At 34.5% G+C, this 21,622-nt stretch overlaps 1 protein-coding gene across 5 annotated transcripts in view; it reads right to left on the reverse strand.

Moving 5' to 3' along the window:
- The window catches only part of DOP1A (DOP1 leucine zipper like protein A), an 86,856-nt gene that overhangs the window by 2,064 nt on the left and 63,170 nt on the right, over window positions 1–21,622 (reverse strand). The window contains exons 23-38 of one of the 5 annotated variants that reach the window (XM_039852978.1): window positions 19,846–19,980; window positions 18,089–18,144; window positions 16,899–17,003; window positions 13,448–13,514; window positions 13,169–13,313; window positions 12,922–13,001; window positions 11,951–12,060; window positions 11,568–11,717; window positions 11,354–11,415; window positions 9,860–10,012; window positions 8,622–8,758; window positions 7,666–7,721; window positions 6,650–6,814; window positions 3,812–3,941; window positions 2,647–2,706; window positions 13–868 (exon numbers count right to left, since the gene is read on the reverse strand). In XM_039852978.1, the coding sequence (XP_039708912.1) occupies window positions 563–868; window positions 2,647–2,706; window positions 3,812–3,941; window positions 6,650–6,814; window positions 7,666–7,721; window positions 8,622–8,758; window positions 9,860–10,012; window positions 11,354–11,415; window positions 11,568–11,717; window positions 11,951–12,060; window positions 12,922–13,001; window positions 13,169–13,313; window positions 13,448–13,514; window positions 16,899–17,003; window positions 18,089–18,144; window positions 19,846–19,980 (1,917 nt within the window). In that variant the 3' untranslated portion in view covers window positions 13–562. Of the gene's footprint in view, window positions 1–12; window positions 869–2,540; window positions 2,707–3,811; window positions 3,942–6,649; window positions 6,815–7,665; window positions 7,722–8,621; window positions 8,759–9,859; window positions 10,013–11,353; window positions 11,416–11,567; window positions 11,718–11,950; window positions 12,061–12,921; window positions 13,002–13,168; window positions 13,314–13,447; window positions 13,515–16,898; window positions 17,004–18,088; window positions 18,145–19,845; window positions 19,981–21,622 lie in introns of those variants that run through there. The other 4 variants (XM_039852980.1, XM_039852982.1, XM_039852979.1 and 1 more) reach the window with 4 other exon arrangements.

A 21,622-nucleotide genomic window follows, 5' to 3' on the forward strand; every position in this document is an offset into this window, starting at 1 on the left:
TAAGTGACTTACCTCTTTGATTACCATCACCAGGAACTCAGAGGTGTGAATAAGGAGGCTGTACATCTCTGTACTGAGGTTGAGATGCTTGTGCCACCCTAAAAGGATGCATGGCTCAGGCTTCAGTTATTCTTTACTCCTCAGTGAAGGTGTGTGTGAGAAAATTGTAATACATTGCCAAACCTCTGACAGAGCAGTGACACCATCTGACACTAGAACGTGGTTAACAGAAAGAAAAAACTCTCCAATCTAAATTAAATGAAGCCCAAAACCAATAGAAAAAATGTGGTATGTATTTTTCAGGTTTAAGACAACTCAGGACAATAAAACAATGGAATATGTATATATAACAGGTCTGTCTCAGGCACCATAATCAATATGAGCCAACAATGTTTAAACGTGATTCAGGCCACATTCAGACATTTGCTCTTATTTACAAATATTTAAATTAAATACACCCTGAAATGTGTTTTGTTACATAAAAAAACCAACTATACAACTCAGAATGTTTGTTTTAAATAATTACATTGACATTTTAACTAAATGGGACCACTTGTGGTGCTCAAGTTTTCATCACACCTTCCAGAAAATCCTTTTCTACCATCTCTTCTATTTTTTGCCTGGCTTTGCTGGAAAATGACTTGTGGTTTTCCAGTTTCATGTCCTTATTAGGGAAGGTGTTTGAGTAGAGGATGGGGCTCCCTGAGTGTCCTATACATCGGCTGGTGACTTTACTGTTGAAGACTTGGCTGAGTACATTGAAGAATGGCAGAAGCTGCTCAATACTGCGCACGGTACAGATGGTGAGCAGCAAGTGGCCCGGCTCCCAACCCAATGTCCTCCCTGAGTTGTCTTCCTCTGGATTTTTCTGTAGAAAACAAAAAGGAAATTGTTATTAACAGATGATATAGTGCATGAGAATACTAAAAAGGTATAAACATTGGCAGATTTAAGAAACAAATAACTTCATTCCAGACTTGACTAAAACTCTTGCTTCTGAGGTCTTTTGGTGCCAGTTATTAAGTGTATCCAGAGGAGTCTAACACTGTAACATTTTCCAACTGGAATGCACAGGGAAGCTTGGCAGAATTGGTTTTGGATAGGGAGAGTCAAACACTGAAAGTTCATGTTGTGCTTTGCATATACTCAAAAAGCTCCCAGATTTCTGGACTCCCACTATGTAACCAAAGACTTGGTCACAAAATGACTACAGAATAAGGCTAGGAAGGGACAAAGAGTCATACATTTTCACCGTTAGGAAATCAATTCATTCTCCTTTAGCCCAATGGCTTAAACTTGTCACAAAATGGTAGCAGGGCCCAAAGTGAATTACTATCAGCACAGAGAAAAGAAAGGAACCCTCAGGAAATTAGTATCTGTTTCTAGGTGTGCTAAACAATGTGGAGAGGAAACTGGGTTAGTGTCCTGGCTTTGCCATTTACTGTGTAGCATCTGTGGGCAAGACACAGAAAGGTGCCTCACTCCTAAAGTGGAGAATTATGATTTATCCTGCAGCAGAGAAGTAAAATGAGAATGTATGTGAAAATTCTGTCAACTAAATATAAACACAAGATAATTTGTGTACTACGAGGCTAGTTTGAGAGGCCAACTAAATTATACAAACAGTTGTAGACATTAGTCTGTCTAGAGAAAGTTATAAGAATTGCAGATATTTGAACTTGGGCATAATCACAGATATGCAAACACTGGGTAGTGATACATGAAAACAAACTAGATGGAAAATCAAGTGGAACTTAGGTGGAATTACAATTGCCAAATTGGTTAACAAATGGAGTTTGCCTTCTAAGATCAGATGGTATCAAGAAACTTTCATCGTTTACCTAATATTTTAGTATAAACTAGTTTCCTAGTGGACAAAAGAGATGCAAAATCCAGCTTATTTTCTTGTGTGTATTCATAGATTTGTTTGCTTATTTAAAAATAAAATCCTGAGAAAGAAAAATAGATTTAAGTTAAAACAGAAGACTCCAGGAATAAACAAGAAAAGATCATCTAGTTCTTTACGGCCAAAAAAATCCAGCCATTACCTAATTTCTTAGCAATTATTTAACCTCCAATCTAAATTATAAAATATAAAAAACCATCTTCCTTTTTCTTAACTATAACACTGGCTTTAATGACAATCCTGGGATTGACTTTCACATTACTGACTACCATTAATTGACTGACCATACTACCTTTAGTTCCCTAAACCAAATTGCAATTGCATAGTATTTAAACGGTATACAACATCTTGAAGTACAATGAGTAATATATTTAAGTCCTCTACATAGTAATTTTCCAATGTAAGAATACTAAGGTTAACCTGTTTATATTACTGTCCAGATATACCTTTAAGAGAGGAACTTTTACTAAGCTGTTGACCAAGAAGAGTGACTTGGTGTTCTGCTCTTCTTAATCAGAACTACACCACCATCTTCAATAGATAAAGTTAAAAAGTTAAACATGTTTCCATAGAAACAATTTCTCCTTTCATTTCACCAGTCTACACTTGAAAAAAAAACTTCTTTGTTCTTTACCTCTCTTGCACTTGTTGAAATTCAGACCTTGGTTTGTGTCTCAATATTTGGTCCAAATATGGCAGCTTTTGCTGCCATATCACAAGCATCACAAAGCCACCCTCACCTGATGCTTGGCCATCTCCAGTCCCTCCATAATCACTGTCTTAAAGTCCTCCTCCTTGTCCTGTGGAAGGAAAGAGGAGAACTCACAGCCTTTGTTCCATAAAAAGTATGCTTGGCCATGAAGACCTTGTTTAAAGTGTTTTGGATGGGCAAATGCTTTCCAATCAAAACTTTTCTTACTTGGTGGGGCAAGTTTTGGCCTAAAGATGTTTATCCCTTAGATAAGGGAGGAGTCTTATAAAAAACACTCATTACAAATGAGGTTGGGGGATGACAAAGTACATGTGCCTGGGATCTTATGTAATCACCTTGCTTCTGGTTCTGTTGTCATGATTAATTTTTAAAACCTTGTGGTATCAAAGTGAAAGTACTCCTGTCCTATCCTAAACTCTGGACCCAACTTTCATCTTTGTCTTTGTCCTTTTACTTAGTCCCTAAAGAAATAACTTGATTTTAAATCAAGTTCCTCATACCCTTCAAGTACAATTCTCTTTTTAATCACTTGCCTCCATTCCATTTTCTAGTTTGTGGAATGTGGTTTAGGAGCCACTGCCTAAATAAGGGACCCCAGAAGACTGGAAAATTTCTGAGCACTCAAAGCACATACCAAAAGCTAGGACTCAAAAGACAATCCAGATTATCCCCAAACTGTACAATTTCTTTTTAAAATTTTTTAAATGCAAAAGAAAAAGTTTGTAACAAAGGCCTACTGATGAGCATGCCGAATTCATAAAAGGTGACCCTTGAACAGCAGGTTTGAACTGAGTGGGTCTATTTAACATTTTTTTTTTCAATAAATGCTGTAAATGTATTTTCCTTATGATTTTCTTCATATTTTCTTTTGGATAGCCTACTTTATTGTAAGAATACAGTATATAATACACGTCAAATACAAAATATGTGTTGATCAGCTGTTTACATTATCAGTAAGGTTTCCAGTCAACAGAAGGCTATTAATAGTTTTTGGGAGTCGAAAGTTATACACAAATTTTCAACTGTGTGTGTGGGGGAGGGAGAGGGTCAGCACCCCTAACTCTTGCGTTCAAGGGTCAACTATACTGTTTTTTTGGGCAAGTTTCTCTAATTATGCATACTGAAAGATATAAAGTACATCAGACAACATAAATATTACAGATTGTATCTTAAAAAGAAGAAGACTGCAATACCTTTGCCCTTTTTCGAAGTAGTTTTGCTAGTCGTACTACATAAGGTTTAAATTCTCGTTGATGTATGCCCTGTCTTCTGACTTCCAAACCAGAATCATCTGAAGCTTCTGGAATAAAGGCCCATCGGTACCTGTGCATAGAAGAATGATATCCATCAACATTAGTAAGACAGACATCGCCATCTAACGCAAGGCCACATAAATAATAGATCAAATCCCCATCACTTACATGGGTTCAGATGCCAGCTGTGCTGCTTGTAGCCCTGTCACCTTGGGCATGTTTCTTAACCTGAGCCTTTATCAGTAAATATACTATTAAACACCTCAAAGGACTGTAATAAGTGGATATGTAAACCTGTAAAATGCTCATCACTGGTTTCTTCATGAGCACAAAGCAAGTACTCATCAAATGTTTCCATCCTCATTAATAGACAAAAATCTCTACCATATACTTGGCCAAATGTTCCCTAATTACACAGTATAGGGGCAAAGAACAAATAATTTAAGAAAAATTTAAGCAGGACTTTCATAACTCTTTGTATTTTTTTAAATTTTTGTCTTTAATAAGTAAAATATCTGACTGAGAAAAAAAAAACAAACAGTATAAAAGGCCATACCAAAGAAAGGGAGTCTCCCTCCCGCCACAGAACCAATCAATAGCACTAGTCTAATATGTCCATCCTGAGCTTATGCATAAAAGCACATATTCATACAAACCTCCTCTTTAAGACATGACTGCTACTTATTTTAATTATATGTCATGGAAATACATAAAACTCCATCCTTAACAGCTACATAGTACTCCAGTCTTGGAAGGTACTGATTTAACCACTCTCCTAGACTGTCCAATTTTTTGCTAATAGAAATAATACCGTAATGGATATCTTTATAGAATGCTGATTTCTGTGCACATCAGGGAGTGCACTGGTCAGATAAATCCTTGGGTGTAGCAGAATTGCTTAAAGAGAATGTATATTTCGAAATTTGGTAAATATAACCTATTTGGAGAACAATTAGACAACATCAGTGTACATTTCCAGTAAGAATAAGAATGCTTCTGTTGTTAAGGGTAAAAGGAAATAAACTTTTACACCTTTACCATTCTGATTATATTTAATTGGAATTTCTCTCATGAGTATGTCTGAGCACCTTTTCCTATGTTGAGAAGCCGTTCCTTTTCTGTGAACTATTAACTGTGTCACTGGCCCATTTTTCTATTGGGTTATCAATTTTTACATATTAGGCAAGTGATAGACTTTTGTCACACTGCAAATATCTCTTCTCAACTCACTGCTGCCTTTTCAACATGGTAATTTTTAGCCATACAGACTTTTAAATATGTATGTAAATTATCAAATATTTTGAACTTCTGAAATATATATCATGCTTAGAAAAATATTATTCTTTTGAGATTACTGAATTCCCCATGTTATCTTCTACTAGTTTATAGATTTAAAAAAAATTATAGTTACTATTATGACATATTTCATCTCTCTACTGACTATATTTTGACAAGTAAAGAAGATAAACTCATTTTGGTTCTCCTCGTGGAAGCTAAAATGTCAATACCATGAGCATACTACTTAATGTTCTTCCTCAAACACTGAAGTGCATAGTTTCTATACCTTTGTGAAGATAAGCATCTTAGTTGATTTGACCATTTTTCTACAACTACTTAGTATTCTCCTCTGAATTTCTTCAGGAGTAATATGAGTTTAACAGATACCCAAACACTGAAATTCATCAAGAAGTAAATATATATGGTTTTCAAATGCAAAAATACAAAAAAAGGAACTGGAATTAACCTAAAAATAATTTATAGTTCTTACCATTTAATGAAAAGCTTGTAAAATAGCAACTTTTGGAGATTTAAACATGTTCAAATATAGAAAGATTCTGATCTTATTTTTTATCCTATTGTCTATTCCAGAAGAATACTATAACAATATATAAATACATATTTGATCATGTGGGTAAATTCTCAAATTATCTTAGCTCCATTTTGATAAAACAATCTTAGTTTGCCTATTAAAAATTTAAATAGGAAAAACCGTAATTATTTTTGATTACTTATGAACAAGGCATTGTTTACTAGTTCGTTTCACTGTCAGATAAAACATTAGCCTGAATTCCAGTCTTGCCCATCTCCAGACACAGAAACATAGAAATGGTTTATCCTGTCTTGTATTCATGTGCATATGTTAAAAATACTTCATGAACAAAATTTCTAAAATTCAAGCCTGATAACAGCACTTCAGTTCTTAAAATGCTTGTGACTTCCCACTGTCCTTCGGTAATGAGTCCTAATTCTCTAATATAGCTTACAAGGCTGTATAATTCATAATTCAGTCCCTTTCCAGCCTCCTCTTTCAGTATTCTGCTCCAGCAATACTAATCTTTAAACACAATATATCAAGTCCACTCCAACCTCTAAGTCTTCACGCATGCACCTCACTCTTACCACCTCAGTATAAAACTGCCCTTAGGGCCTGCTCTGTCCCTCAAAGGTAGGAGGTGGGGTGTGGCCTCACAACATCTTGCACATCAGCTATCAGAACATGCATCGTTGTGTTTAATGTCTCATATTGGACTTGAAGTCACGTACCCTAATGCCTCACATCAGGTGGGTATTCAATTTGTTGACTGAATGGTCTATTAAGTTTTATCTACAGCAACCATTTATTTCCAATAATTATCATCCCCCCACCTCTGCCAAAAGAATATTTTAATAAAAATTATGAATATTTCAACCTACACAAAAAACTTTAATCTTAGATGTCAATGACCAAAGCAAATGCATTTTCAAAAATACCCATTTAATATCCTTGATTTTACTTACATCTGAAACTGAGGAAGATTTTCGGAGGGCAATGCCAGAGCCAAATCCAAAAATTTGCAAGCAGACAGATAGAGGTTTAACCACCGCTGGCTGTTATATGAAGTAGAAAAGCCGTTACCTCCTGTGTAGGTTGTCTCCAGACCAGCCACAGAGGGGCCTGAAGTCCTATAAGCAGGAGACAGTGCTGTCAGCAGCTGTACCTGTTTACTAACACAGAATTCTTGGAAAATCTCAAAAGTGCTAATATTTTTCATAATCATTCTGAAAAGTGTGCCAGTAATTATTACAATGTTATAACTGAATTAATTTTGCTGTTCTCAAAAAGTTATCTTTTGTTCTTTAAATCTTATGAACATAAAAATAGTACAGAATAGCTTGTGTTACACTCAAGAAATAGAACACTACAAGCTGCAAAACCAAGAGACCTCTCTACTACTCATTGTCCTGCAAAGATGGGGGTTGGGGAACTTTCTATAATAATAAACGTGGTTATTAGTACAGAGGATTCTCTTTTATAAATCTAGCACTGAAAAACAATAAAATATACTCAAGGAATTTTTTAATTTATAAACTTATTTGTACAAAAATTCCTATATAAATAAATTTAAATTTAGCTATACAATAAACTGCCTCTACTAAAAAGATAGTACATTAAATTGAGATCGTTCTGCAAAATCTGGACACATAGATACCTTAGTTAGAGGTTACCTGCTATAATGGGTTTTGCTGCATGTTTCAGGGTTAATATTTGACCTATCAAAACCAAAATGGCCCATGTAGCTAAAACAATATTGTATTGTTTAAACAAAATTTGTGTCTACAGGTCATGAATACTGCCAGTTTAATCCAGTCTAAAATATTTAAGGAATAAGTGAAAATATATCCAAATATGATCAATTAGATAATAACAGACTAAATGTATAAAGTATTCAGATAAAACAGTATCCATAAAGTAACATTCTAGATGATTTTAGGATACTAAACACAAGAACATACTGACATGAATTACATATTACCGTGAAATGTCTTCATCAGCAGTGAGTTCCTGTTCCATCAGTAAAAATACCTGTACCTGAAGACCATGGAATAAATGTTAAATGTTTTTTCAAACTGGATATTTAATCCTTTTAAGTAATCTTTAGGCTATATTTTCATTAATCTATAAACAAATTTTAGGGTACAACTTCAGGATCTTTATACTTAGTTTCTGAAAATAAAACTACAAATTTAGCATAGAGCCTCGCTAATCATTTGGCAGAGTTGAGATGAACAGCATGCTTTCCTTTTGGGTGACTATGGAACAAAGTTATTAAAAAAGGAAAAATATTAAAGCCAATTTCTTTGTGAGAATGTTATAAATGCTGAGTTTTCAGAGTTATAGATACCTTCCCCTTTATTCATCTCCCTTTCTCCAACGCCCCAGTGATTCAGATGAGGGTGACAGGGTATGGATTGGGGAGGGGAATGGATTAGTGTAGTGGGTCTAGGGAAGGTTTCATTGTTTGGGACTTTACAAAATCTTTGTGAAAGTCTCTGAAGCAAGCTTAGTCAGGGTAGTGCTGTACTTTAAGAGTGATAACATGCCTTATGTCACTCCATTTTAATACAGCTAAATGTATTTAAACATTTAAATACATTTAAATGTATTTAAACATTCTAGAGCTACAACTGCTACAGGTGGGAACCAGGCCTGGCAGACAAATTAAAAATTTGGTGAAGAGACTGAATTAAACTAGATCAGACAAAGTAATGATTTATAAAGAGCTTATAGTAGTATTACTGTATATTTGGAAGTTTACATTGTATGGAGATAAAAACCTGACTTTTTACTATTTTCAACAGTAAAATTTATCAGGAAAAGGCTTAACTGAAGTTCAATTCTCTTCCAAGATTAGTTTTTATTCAGTAAGCGTGTTGACACTAATTACGTTGTTTTATAATTCACAACTTGATTGAATCAAAATTAACTCACAAGTTCTGTAATCATGGTAGGCCAGAGTGAGGTAAGATGTTGTGGAGACATTCTTAAGAGTAATACTCTGAAAAACAGGAACACTTGAGAGTGAAGAGTTGGCACCTGGGGCAAACGGAGACTCTCAACCAATCTCTCTGAAATGAATGCAATATATTTTCAATATGTTAGATAATAAGAATAATTCAATAATTAGAATCATTTTAATGTAAAGCTCTTCTATATAATCTAGTCTAGTACTTCTCAAACTGTCTGTAGTGAAGGACCAACTTTTAAAAAAATTTCCAATCTGCTGCAGGATATTTTTGCAAAATATGATAAAGATGAACTTTGAGAAAAACCAAATTAAAGAAAAAGATATAAAAATACAAATACCATTTTCTTATACTCAATAGATTCTGCCAAATTGTTAAAATGTTTAAAAGGCTTACTCTATTCTGTACTTATTATGAATGGGATAACAGGTCAATGGATCATACTTTGAATAGCATTGATCTAGTCAACTTTAAAAATCACAGGACAAATAGTGTGTATGCTCTATATCTAAGATTAGATACAAGGGGTCAGGAAAGGAGGAGCCACTGATCTATTGAGAGAGAGAAATAATCTCGCTAAAGAGATGACAACTGTCATTCCCAACCAGTCCCCGTGTTGGCTGCTGAGGCTGGCAGCCTCACAGGCATAGTAAGGTGAGCAGAGAACTCGATCCTGGGGCATGTTCATCTCCCTTGTGGAGCTATCTGGTGGCACAAGGTTATGATGCAGCATTGATATCCTTCATGAAGGTTTATCAAAACCTTATACTTCCCTTATATACTTCCCTACCCTGGCCCCAGACGACAGACCTCGAAATGATACTTCTAACCGAAGTTTCCTGCTTCTGCCTATATTTTGGTCCTCTCCTTAAAGGTATATGACCCCTTATACACAATTAAAAAATGCTAACATGCCTGCCTACAGCAAAATAGTCTTATACCTCATCCTCAAGCATGAATTCCTAGAAAATGTGAACCAAATAAGAGACATTTAAGCAAGTTCTAGAGACTCAATGTTTGATTGCTTTCACGTACCAGTAATGACCTTTTTTGTTGTTTCGGTAAAACAAACTTCTAATTCTACAACATTCTTCATCTATATTTGGTAGATTTCACCCTAATTACAAGTAGAGAAAGTATTTTCTAAGGAACAAAAAAATCCTGTAGATTGGAAGATAGAGAAAATAGTTTTTCATTATTTACCTTGTATATCTGGAAGATATTTCTGGTACTGATCAATTTCACTGCTAAATATTGCAAATGCTAATCTTTTAAGAAGCATGGCTCTCTGCTCCAGCTCCACATCACGGTTTGCAAAAAGATTAAGTGAACTGCTTTGAGCCACAGCTACACGAGCTGAAAAAAGAAAGCAAGTGAAAGAGGTTGTGATACGGTTATCCAGGTTATTAGGTTTTAAAAATGGCTAGATCCCCTATGACATCCAAGAGTGAGAGCAACCGAGGGTGAAGGTTGCTCTTTGGGGCATGAGAACTGGCAAATAGATCCAGGATATACAAGTCAGAAGATCAAGGGGTAGGAACTGTGATGTAGAGAGACAGGAAAATTTAGAACTGTAGGTTTGTGAAGATAAAATTACTAACAATGCCATTTTATAAAACCCTTTAATATTGCATGCCATTTGCCTAAATCTTTCTCATTGGCTTAAAAATAATTTCTGGCCTGACCTACCTACTACTCCTTATGTCTTGTCACTCACCCCTGCTCACTCTTCTGTGGCTGTGTTCTCTTGCTAGTTATTCTTTGAACTCTCCAGGCTTGTTCCTACTCCAAGACCTTTATCAATTTTTGTTGCCCATGCTTGGAATATTCTATCCCTTGGCCTTCTCATGGTTGTCTTCCTTAGTTTCCCCCAGTAAGAGCTGTTTAGCTATAATTTAAAATCTATCGCATTGCCCTATTTTTCCTTCATGATTTCTTACATACTCCCTGAAATAATTTATTTGACTAAGGTTAGTATAGTATAATGCCCGGCCCATTTTTGTCTTTCACTAGATATTTGTGGAATGGATAATTCTGAACCTTAAAACAACCATGTGACGATTAGAGAAGAGAGAATATGCTGCCCCTTTCTTTTCCAGATGGGGAAACTGCAGCTTGTGTTAAAGAACTTACACAGAATCATACACTCATCCAACTTCACTGCTATTTAAGGTCATTAATTTAGTAACTTCTAAACTTTAAAAACAAAGAAACAAACAAAAAGCCCATCCTTTTTTTTCAGATGAAATACCACAAGGAACTTTAATATATAAAACCAAGCAAGATAGCATAGAAGGGAAGTAGAGTGATTCTGACCTTTTTGGCCCCTCTCTTTCTTCCTTCAGAGAAGAGAAACAGAGCCCCAGGATTTAGAGGGACTTGTCCCATAGTTTGGCTCCAACGGCCTGCCTTTCTCTGCCTTCCCACCTGTCAGTCTTTCATTCCTTCAACAATTACTGAGTCCTTACTATGCACCAGATTCTATGGTATGTGCTGAGGAAACAATTTAGACACACATGGCCAAATGGTTTTACTTATTATTTATTATTATGTTGTCCTCTAAGTTTTAACATTACATTCCTATAGAGTACTAAGTATAATTTGACAAAGAGCTAATTCAGTAGTTTCTAGTAAAGAACAAATAAAAATGGATCATGTACAGGAAAGACATTGATTATGTCATCTCATAATACTTACTCATCAAATCTCTAAATGTTGTCTTATCATGTGTCATTAGATTGTCCATTATTGCCCTCCAACTGAAAAAGATAAGGATTATGACACGTAATAAAGATTTAGTTAAAAAAAAAAAAACAACGAAAAACCAGTGCTCTACTTTGCAGGATTGTAGTTGGTTTCAACAGACTTTGTGAGATGCATTATGTTGAATAAAAGCAAGACAATGACTTACTGATTAACACAAGAGGCATCCATCTGAAAGAAACTGGGATCCATAAAGAGGTCAAAGGCTTCTTTTTTCCAAGCTCTCCGCGTGTACTGATACCCACTAAGACTGCTAAGCAGCTGGACACAGGCTCGATAACTAGGGGCATTATGTGCACTAGGAAGAAGGAAAACCACCTTAACCTGGATGTTATAATTTTAATCATCATATTAAGTTATTTATAAGAGTTCATACCTCGAATACCATAAGAGAAATATTTCTTTTTAATCATTATAATTCAAGGAAAAAATGTCATTTTGTGATAATTCAAATAATGGAAATAAAGGAATATAATTTGTTTTTAATAAACTATGAATTTATTAAGAAATCTACTTAAATAATAATGGTACCTGTGATTTCGGAGGTAGGGCACAACATAATGCATAATATTTACAAGTAAAGGAATAACCCGTTCTTTTTCATCACTGTAGAAAACCATATCCAAAAGATGAGCCAAAATCTAAAAAATATAAGAAATGAAATGTAGTATAACCTAAGAGCTAAAAGTGACAGGATTCAGAGGTGGTTTTCATCTTTAAGAAAACTGAGAATATCTTAAAATTAGAAAAATCTAAAATTATGTCTCCCTGACATCTTTATGTGACCAATTTCTACCAGTATTTGTTTTTTTTTTTGGCCATTATAACTACAGGATATAAATATGGGCAAATTTTACTATTTGTAACTGAGATAGCAAAATATAGGAAAAGAGAGGTCAAGATCTTTCTAATATGACAGTGTACTAGTACATAGTGAATTTAAAACTAGAAACTTGGTATTCTCTTTTCCTGACTTGGTTAAAAGTGGCTTGGAAAAAAACAATCAAATGAACTGAGCTGCTCAAGTTCCAACTCTGTTAATTAATAGCTGTTTGGCCTTAGTCACACTGTTCTGATCTTTGTAGGGCTCAGTATCCACATCATAAAGGGGAAATAAACATGACTGGCAAGACTGTGTAACAGGGTATAAAAAAAGAACATGTCATGTAAAAATGGCATACTGTAAAATACTTTATAATGACAAGCATCATTATACCACTTTCACCCCTCCCTACCATATTATGATAGAAAAGAACTTATATTTTTATAAAAAGTACACTTTTAAAAAATAGTACATGGAAAGGTAAGCAATATCTAAAGTTATTATCACTAATATTAAACAATCTAATCTGAATACAAAGTCAAAATTTTGTTTATTCTATACAGTGATTTCTAGAAGTAAAAAAGATTTTTCAAATTAAAAACTAAGAATTACTTGCTAATATTTAATTGTGAAACTGTTTACTTGAAAGTTCATATAGAAAAAACTTGATAATATTTACCTCAGAAAGTAACGTCAGTGCATGGACACTATATACAGAAGGAGTTATGTTTGAGGTTTCCATTGCAGGTGATAACATATCTAAATAAAAGACAAGTAAAGATACAGTTAAGTCTTTTCTCACCAGAAAAGCTACCTGCTAAACATGAGAGAAAGGGGATTATTTTATGGTATTTATAGTACTAGCTGCAATGATTTCTTGGTGAATTATGCCCACAGATAGAAACCTAAACGTTTGAGATCAATACCTTCAACATCAGATTCCAGATTGGTTCCATCCACCATTATTTTGGGAGAAGCCTTAACTTCAAGATTTCGTCGCAGCCATGTTGTCTGTTCCAAAGAAGAACCAGCAATTGCACCAATTGCATCCACTATTTTATGAGTCACATCCTAAAGAAACAAGGAAAAATCATGATACCTGTTTACATACACACACAGATAATCTTATTTGACCTTCCAATTTTAGTGTTGAGGGCACAGAAAAACGGAGTTTTGGCGAAAGTCCTCAATTCAAAATGCCTTACCTGAAGGTCTCTTTGATCTTTTTTATTTTCCAAACTAGGGTTTTTCATAATAAACTCATTCAGAACCCTAAAGGAGCCAAAGAGAAAAACAAACCAAAAATATTAGTCTAAAGAAAATGATACAATCTAATTTCTCACAGTGAGCAAGTGGCTTTGTGGCCTCAATATCTATTTCATATGTTTAACGAATACATGTATGGATATCCTATGACTCAGGTGAAATGCAAACAGATATAGGCCATGAAAAGACATATACAAGGATGTTCAGAATAACATTATTTGTAAAAGGTAAAAACTGGAAAGAACCCAAATGTCCAGCAACAGAAGAGAAAAACGGACATTTGCATACAATGAAATACTAAACAGCAATGAACATGAATTATAGTTACATGAAATTACATGGATGAATCTTACAAACGTGTAAAAGAAGCAGACACAAAATAGTTATATATATTTGTAGTTCAAAAATAAGGCAAAACTTATCTGTGGTGTTAGAAGTTAGAACGGTGGCTATTTTTGAGGAGAAGGTAAAGAACAGTAATTGGTAGGGGACCTGAAGGACATGAGGTGTTTTTTTTTCTTAATTTTGGTTTGTTATACATTTGTGTTCACTTTGTAATAACTTGTGGAGCTGTGTACTTATTATTTGTATGTTTTTCTGTATGTTTTATAAATCAACAAAAAGTTTTTTAAAAACCTTCAAACCCCACCAATCTTAAATTGTAACATAGAAATGGTTTCTTACCGTGTGTGTGTGTGTGTTCATATATATATATAATGGGTTAAAAATACTACATGAACAAAAAAATTTCCATTTCTATTTGTTTGCTAAATTAGTTTCACTCAATACTTACTTTGACTTGATTAAGATAAATTATATGCGTAATTATTTCCAAACTCATATGTAAGGTAATATTGAAGAGCAATCTTCATATCGATTTCTATTTTGTAATTAGAAATTTTTAGAGGATCAGTGGAATGTTTAGGGAAAAAAAAAACCACTAGAAATTTAAAAAGGGAATCAGTTTCTAGTATAACTGAAATGTCCAACCTTTTGTTTAAACACTTAAAGTACACACACATTGAGAAGGAGGTAAGATCCTTCATTATCTGAGAAATGAGAAAGGAAGAAAAGGTAGGTGAGGAAACAGTAAAATTTGTGATGGAGAAGCTACAAGTCATAGCAGATGGCCTTAATTTTTAATGAAATTATCCATTAGGGTTATTTGATGACAATTTAAAGAACTGTGCATATATTCCCTCTTTGATCCTTGAAACAATTCGGAGGCAGGCGGGGCAGATACTATTATTCTTGCTTGATAGGAAAATAGCCTTGGAGAGGTTTATTGATGTAGCTAAGGTTACAGAGATGAGAAGTATCAGAAATCTTCATGAGAACGTTGAGTTCCAGTATTTACACTGATCTCCCATCACTAAAAAACATACACACTAGTTATCTAACCTCTGATCCAGGAATTACAGACATTAAGACCATGGCTCCTTATCACATCTTCAATGTCTAAAACTCCTTTGGCTTTTAGATTTAGAAAATACATAGCATGAGGGTCCAGAGATCATCATGAACTCTGAAATTCCTGAGAATTTCTAGCTCTCTTTGACTGGGCTGGGCCCTCAGTGTTACTCAGCTAGTACAGACTGACCCACTCTCCTCAACCTCTCACCACCGTCCCTCCACCTCCTCTCTGCTTCCTGTCAGAAGACTGCATCCCCACACTTATGAGAAAGCTTAAAGCCATCTTACTGAAGAACTCTCACCTTCTTTCCTCTCCACTTCAAAATTTTCTAGACCATTGGCTGCTAAACCAATGAATTATTGGCGCCCTTAAGGGAAACAGGGTAGAAATTAAGTCTATGTATTTCTCTTAGAGAAAATGTATCAATCTTTCTCCTATACCTGCTGCCATTCATTCACTGTTTTCCATCCCCTTCCTGCTGTCTCTGGAATCTGGTGCTATCAGTGAGCCCCTTCTCCCTAGAATCTTCTACCACTCTCCACTTACATAACACTTATTATTGGCCAGCCACTATTCTAAGAATTTAACAAAATTTAACTAATTTAATCTTCATAACAACTTTATGAAATAGATACTATCATCACACCCATTTTACAGATGGAGAGGTTAAATAACCTGCCCAAAGGCACACAGCTAAGAAGTAAAGGAGCTGGGATCTGTACCCAGGCAGAGCACAACTTTAGAGACTTTCCTATTAACAACTCAACATCCTTAGGTCTTCCTCACTATGAATAACTTTCAAATCGCATTTCCTCTGGCTACCTTATAATTTTTCTTTTTATAAGCAAAACATCTTAAAGAATAACTCTCATTCTAACTCTTTGCTGTTAACATCTGTGCTTACTACCTTGCTAAATTCCTCTCCCCTAAATCACCAATCCTCTACAAATCATCAGTAAATATAGTATCTTATTATTCCTCATCCTTAATCTCTCTGAAGGTGTTACTCATGCCCTCTTACTTCTCTATGCTTCTAGAACATGGAATAGACCTGGTTTTCTTTTTTGCTTTTTGATATTTCCTTTTCTATCTCTGTTGCTGGCCCCTTTTGCTTCTTTTTTGTCCTGTTCTTTCAATCCCATCGTCAATACTTCACACATTCCCTACTTCCCACTTGAAACAGAATTCTTGTCCATCTTCTTTCCCCTCTGATGCATACTCCTAACTTGTTAGTCATGTCTCTCCTCAAAACCTGCAATCAGTCCTAAGACTAAATTTCTTAAATGCAAAATCCTTTTCCATCTAGTTCCCATCCCCCTTTCCATTCACCTACCACTCCCCTGCCTGTACCCTACTCTATAATCAAACCAGACAAGGTACCTTGTCCCAGTATATTCTTCCCCTTCCTATCTCCTACCACCTCCTAGAAAGGAAGCTTTCTGTTCCTACCACCTCTAACCACTGAGCAAACATTGTTAACCAGGAAAACTGATGAGCAAAAAACAGACACTGTCCGTGAAATCATGGTGCTTGTAGTTAAGGGTGACTGGAATTTATCATATAATCATACAAACTATTAACCTACATCAGGAAACTCCAAAACCCAGAGAGAAAATGACTTTTCCAAGCCTATTTATGCTCAGGGCCTTGACATCAAATGAACTTCCACAATGAAGTTCCCCTTCAGCTATCCTACACACCCCTTTCCATTTTAAGCCCACGTTCTCTCCTCACTAAATAATTACTGTTGTAACAGTTTTACATTAGCACATTTGCATTTTGTATATGTATAAAAACACATTGTTCCCTCCCTGCCCGCCCAACAAGCCTCATTTATACATCTAGTTTTATACCTGGAGAATTCTATGACAAGGCAGAGAGCTCACATGGTCACCACCTAAAACATCTGTTATACAGCAATTAAGACAATGAACATTATTCTTTTACTTGAAATAATATTAAGTGACATTGCTTACCCAAGTATAAGAAACTGCCCTGGGGCTGGAAGACTCAGTTGTATAGAGTCTTTTAGAAGTATCAATAGTGATGCCCAGCTATCCACTAAATTGGGCACTGGAATTCTGCAAGATAAATATCGTTTATATATATTTAGAAAGCCAAGTAAACTTTAATTTTCTTTATATTTTCCCACAGCTTATAACAAGTTCTTCTACTAGTCTAAAATATTCTCTAAATTTTTATAGACTATGACGGAAAATTTCTAAAACTTAGATTTTCCACTGATAATATATGTATAAAAAAGTCAAATACATTTAAAATACCCAGTGTCATTTATTAGTCTAGAAATTTTACTACAGAAACCATTTTTAACACATGGACTCTCAAAAGTAAAATACAACTACAATAAATCTCAATTGAATTACTAATATCATAGTCACCTACTCTCTATCCTGTTCTCTACACTTCTCTCTTACATGAGTTCTTTTTCCTTCACCTATGAGTCTGTCTCATCTAAGGTGGAACTGAATCTATTGTGGACATCAGTCTCTCACCTCTAGAGAAATTAAGATTATCTTTGTTTCAGTCTGATCTTAATCCTAATACCTCTATGTGTCTAAGTTCAGATTTTAGGCAGTCCTTGCTCTAAGCCACAACCACTTTAAATACACTACCTAACCTAACTTTACATATGTTGGTCATAGATCACAAACTGATGCTGCATTTGGTGACTGAAATAGAATTACCTTTTAAGGGAGGATTAAGATTCAGGTTCAGTAAGTTTATCAAAACTCAAATCTACTAACTGTTCAGGGGTCAGCTAGATGTGAAACTGGAATATCATAACAAAAAATATTTTCATATCATTCCTAACATTAAAAAAATATTACGTTATCATATGTTCACCTGTATCAAAATAAAGGATTCGGCTTATCGTTTATATTTAAATGATTTTCTTAACAATTTGGTGTTTTAATATCCAGCGTATCTTAAATACACTTAGGTCTTTTGGTTCATAGGATTTGCATGGCTGGGTCATTAAGATACCCAATGACTTGTATTAAAATACAATGTTTCTCTGTTTCTAGAATTTGTTCTTTTAGTTTTAGGGAGGCAACAGTAATTTCTTAAAGAATTCAGGTGCTTTTCTCCTATATTTCCTAACATTGCTAATGCTGTAAGGAGAGATCCACATTGGTTATCTTACCTTTGAATATAAGCATAGAAAAACTGAAGCATGCAGACTTCCAAAGAAAGATGTTTCTATAAACAAAAGAAATCAATTTTACAGTGAAGAAAAATGCTGCCTTTGATTTTTCATTGTTGCCACTACTCTGCCAATTTATAATTAAAAACAAAAACAAAAACAAAAACAAAAGCAAACACAAGTCTGTCATAAAAAAAGAAAACCATGCAGCTCTCTTCCATTAAGAGGAAAAACACAAGAGCTATTTAAAAAGTTGAAAATGGATGGAAGGAATCAAAAGATTCTCAGTTCCTCCCCAAATACCCCATCAAAAGTTGATACTCCAGCCATTATTTTTAAATGATCCATTTACTCTATAAGCATCAAAACTAGTTTTATTTTTATTAGCTTATGCTTGCTTAGTGCTATTAGAATTAGGTTGAGATTTTTTATAAAATATGATTTAAATCTATTTTACCACACATTTCTATTAAATTAGTAGTGTTAGTCAAATTTGGGAACAATTCCTAATAGCCTAAAATGTAGTCTTTAACTAAAGACAGTGTTGAGTGTAACACACAATAAAAAGAAAACACCCCTCCATAAAAATTTGTAATAGAAAAGAAAATGATGCTGATGATCATTGACATTTACCAATTTGTTCCTTTTCAGTAGCAACTATTCCCTTGAATGTTTCCCCTTTTTATCATACAAACAAAAGTCAAGTCTTGAATTTTTTAGAACTTAGTACATTGAGAGCAGAGGGGTAGCAGGTGTGTGTGTGTATGTGTACTTTTGCTCTTGTTTTTATATCCTGCACACTAAGCCCAATGTCTGGCATAAGCAGATGTTCACTGAATATTACACTGAAGTGAGCTTTCACAGGCAAATTTAAAACTATCACAAATGCCCTAGAGGTGATTTCAGAATAGCAAGGAAATTATTAAAAAGTTAATACAGACACTGGCTATTTATACATGCAAGCAAACTTTCCATTGGCAATTCAAGAAAAGATAAAAGAAAAAAATGATTCAACATTTTCAGATATGTGTAATAATTCTTTTACGGATGTGAATGTCTAGTTTGGCTTGGCTTAAAGTCTAATGTTTGCAGGTGGTATATATTACCTAAGAAAATATAACCTCTTAATAGTGCTAGAAGAGCAGAAAAGTTGGTAAGTCCATAATTTTACTGTTTGTAGATTTTTTGTCTTCCTAATTAGAGACAATGCACTGTGAGTGCAGAGACTATGCTATTCATTTTCTGTAGCCCTTGCAAAGTACAGTCTTGTACACAGTCAAGAAGTGACACTGACTAGAACTAAGGTTATGGCAAAACGTGGAGAGTTTACGGAATTAAGAGATTCATTCTGAACACAAAGCAAAAAATAAGCTGTGTAAAAGACAGCAACTGAGGCAAGTAGACCTTGGGCTCTGGCTTTTGTATTCTTCCTTTAAATGAATAGAAAAACTTCCCCTAAAAATTAGGTCACACAGCTACTGACTGCCTTAGATGTACACACTGAGAGATATGAGCAGTTAACCGCTGTTCACTGGCTACAGGAATGATCACAACAGCCAAGTCACTGTAGATACTGATAACTGTTTTTATTATGGCAGTGTGAGAGTCACAGGCACTCATCTCTGCAATTAGCACTATAGTTAGAATGACACTATTGTACCAAAAAAACCTCAAAACCAAAAAAACAAACAAAAAAACTTACCAACATCATTTCTGAAATAGAATTGTAAACAAAAGCAAAGAAAACCTCTTCTTACCTTGTCCTTGGCTATGGCTGGGGGCTGCTTTAAAACTTCTTTCACAGTCTGTATAACAGTTTCTGCTCTCATGACACTGATTGAGCGAACCAGTTCTACTAGCAAAAGCTGTTCTTCACTGGCTGCAGGAATGACCTAGATAATACATCATTGTATTTACATATGTAAATGTGTGCATAGATCTTTCAAGAGAAATCACAGAATTAAGACATTATTTATAACCTCTTAGTATAAAGGACTTTTCAAATCCTTTGATTACCTTAGGTAAACTTTATTTTTTAATCAATGTAATACATGTATATCATTTCAAAAAATCAATAAGCCTGATAAGAAAAACTTGCAGTGCCCTATACCTTCAAATGCCCCAAAGCAACCCTACTCAACTCTTACCGTTTTTCTATTATTTCTGAATACATACTGCTATTTTTTCCTATTTCGTGATTTTTTAATTTTAATCTACTGACTTCTTATTTTAGAAGGCAACAACTTAACTCTCTCATACTTTTCTCCCTACACTCCCAACACAATTATATTGTAATTTTATTTAAATCAACATCTAGTGTTCACATGACTATTTATGGTTGTGCTGTGTATTGTATTACTGCATGTCTTGTCTCATACACCTTTTTTTCTTAGAGATAATAAACTGCTTTTGGTTTATTTGCTTGGTTTTCTCTATTTCTATCTCAAATTCATCCAAAATGCTCTAGCAACTATAAATCTCCTCTAAGTACATATTCAAATATATCAGGTAATTGTCCACCTTTTCCTCCCCCTCCTCTTTTCTCCTTTTTTTTTCTTAGACATCTGTTCATCATCTTTCTGTTCTACTCTGGGTTGGTACTCTCTAGGCTTGCTACATAGTATCACCTTGGTATCTCTCCTGTGACCATGAGCCTAGAGATACCCTTTCCTTTTCTTCTGTGTTGCAATGCCTATTTCTGGGATCCCATGTCTTTTTTCTTGGTTTATTCCTCTACTGGTGGAGATGCATCTTCCAGTAGTTGAAAAAGGGTGAATTCATGGCAAAATTTTTTGACACACTCCATGGTTCAAATTACCCTGAGTGACAGTTTGGCAGGATATAGACTTATAGGTTGAAACTAATTTTCCCATCACTATTTCCAGTGTTACTACTGACAGTCTTATCATTATTCCAATGCATAAGATCAGTATTTTCTCTTTAAAAGATTTGCAGATTTTTTTCTTTACTCCAATGTTCTGAAATCACATGCTAATCTTTGTGTAGACCTCTTTTCACAGTGCCTGTAGAAACCCATTTCTTAACATTTCTGGAAAATGTGATATTTTTCTCCCCTCATTTTTTGTTTGTTCTGCAAAAGGATATTGACCCTCCACTTCCAATATCACTTCCCTAATTTTCTTATCTCCTTTCCCCTGGTTTCCGCATCTCTAAATGTATATGGTGTATCTGATATTTACTACTTTTGCTTGCAACCTTGATACTGATTTTGTTTTGCTTCTGCTATAAAGTTTAATATCCAAGAAAAATTTTAATTTTTATAATGTTCTTTCTTAAAATCTCTTATTTCATGGATACAATACAGTTTCACTTCCTGAAGAACATTATTATTTCTGTTTACATTTTCTTCTCTTACCTGCATTGTTTCCTTTGAATTTTTAATCTAGCTGTTTTGGTTTTTGACTATCACATTAGAGGCTTTCTTCATGTGACTGATAATCCTTGTATCTCTATTCATTATTAAATATGAGGGATAATATACCTAATATTTGCATAGTACTTTTTAAGTGACAG

This window comes from Pteropus medius, unplaced genomic scaffold (assembly GCF_902729225.1).
Source record: "Pteropus medius unplaced genomic scaffold, Ma_sr-lr_union100, whole genome shotgun sequence".
Classification (NCBI taxonomy): domain Eukaryota; kingdom Metazoa; phylum Chordata; class Mammalia; order Chiroptera; family Pteropodidae; genus Pteropus; species Pteropus medius.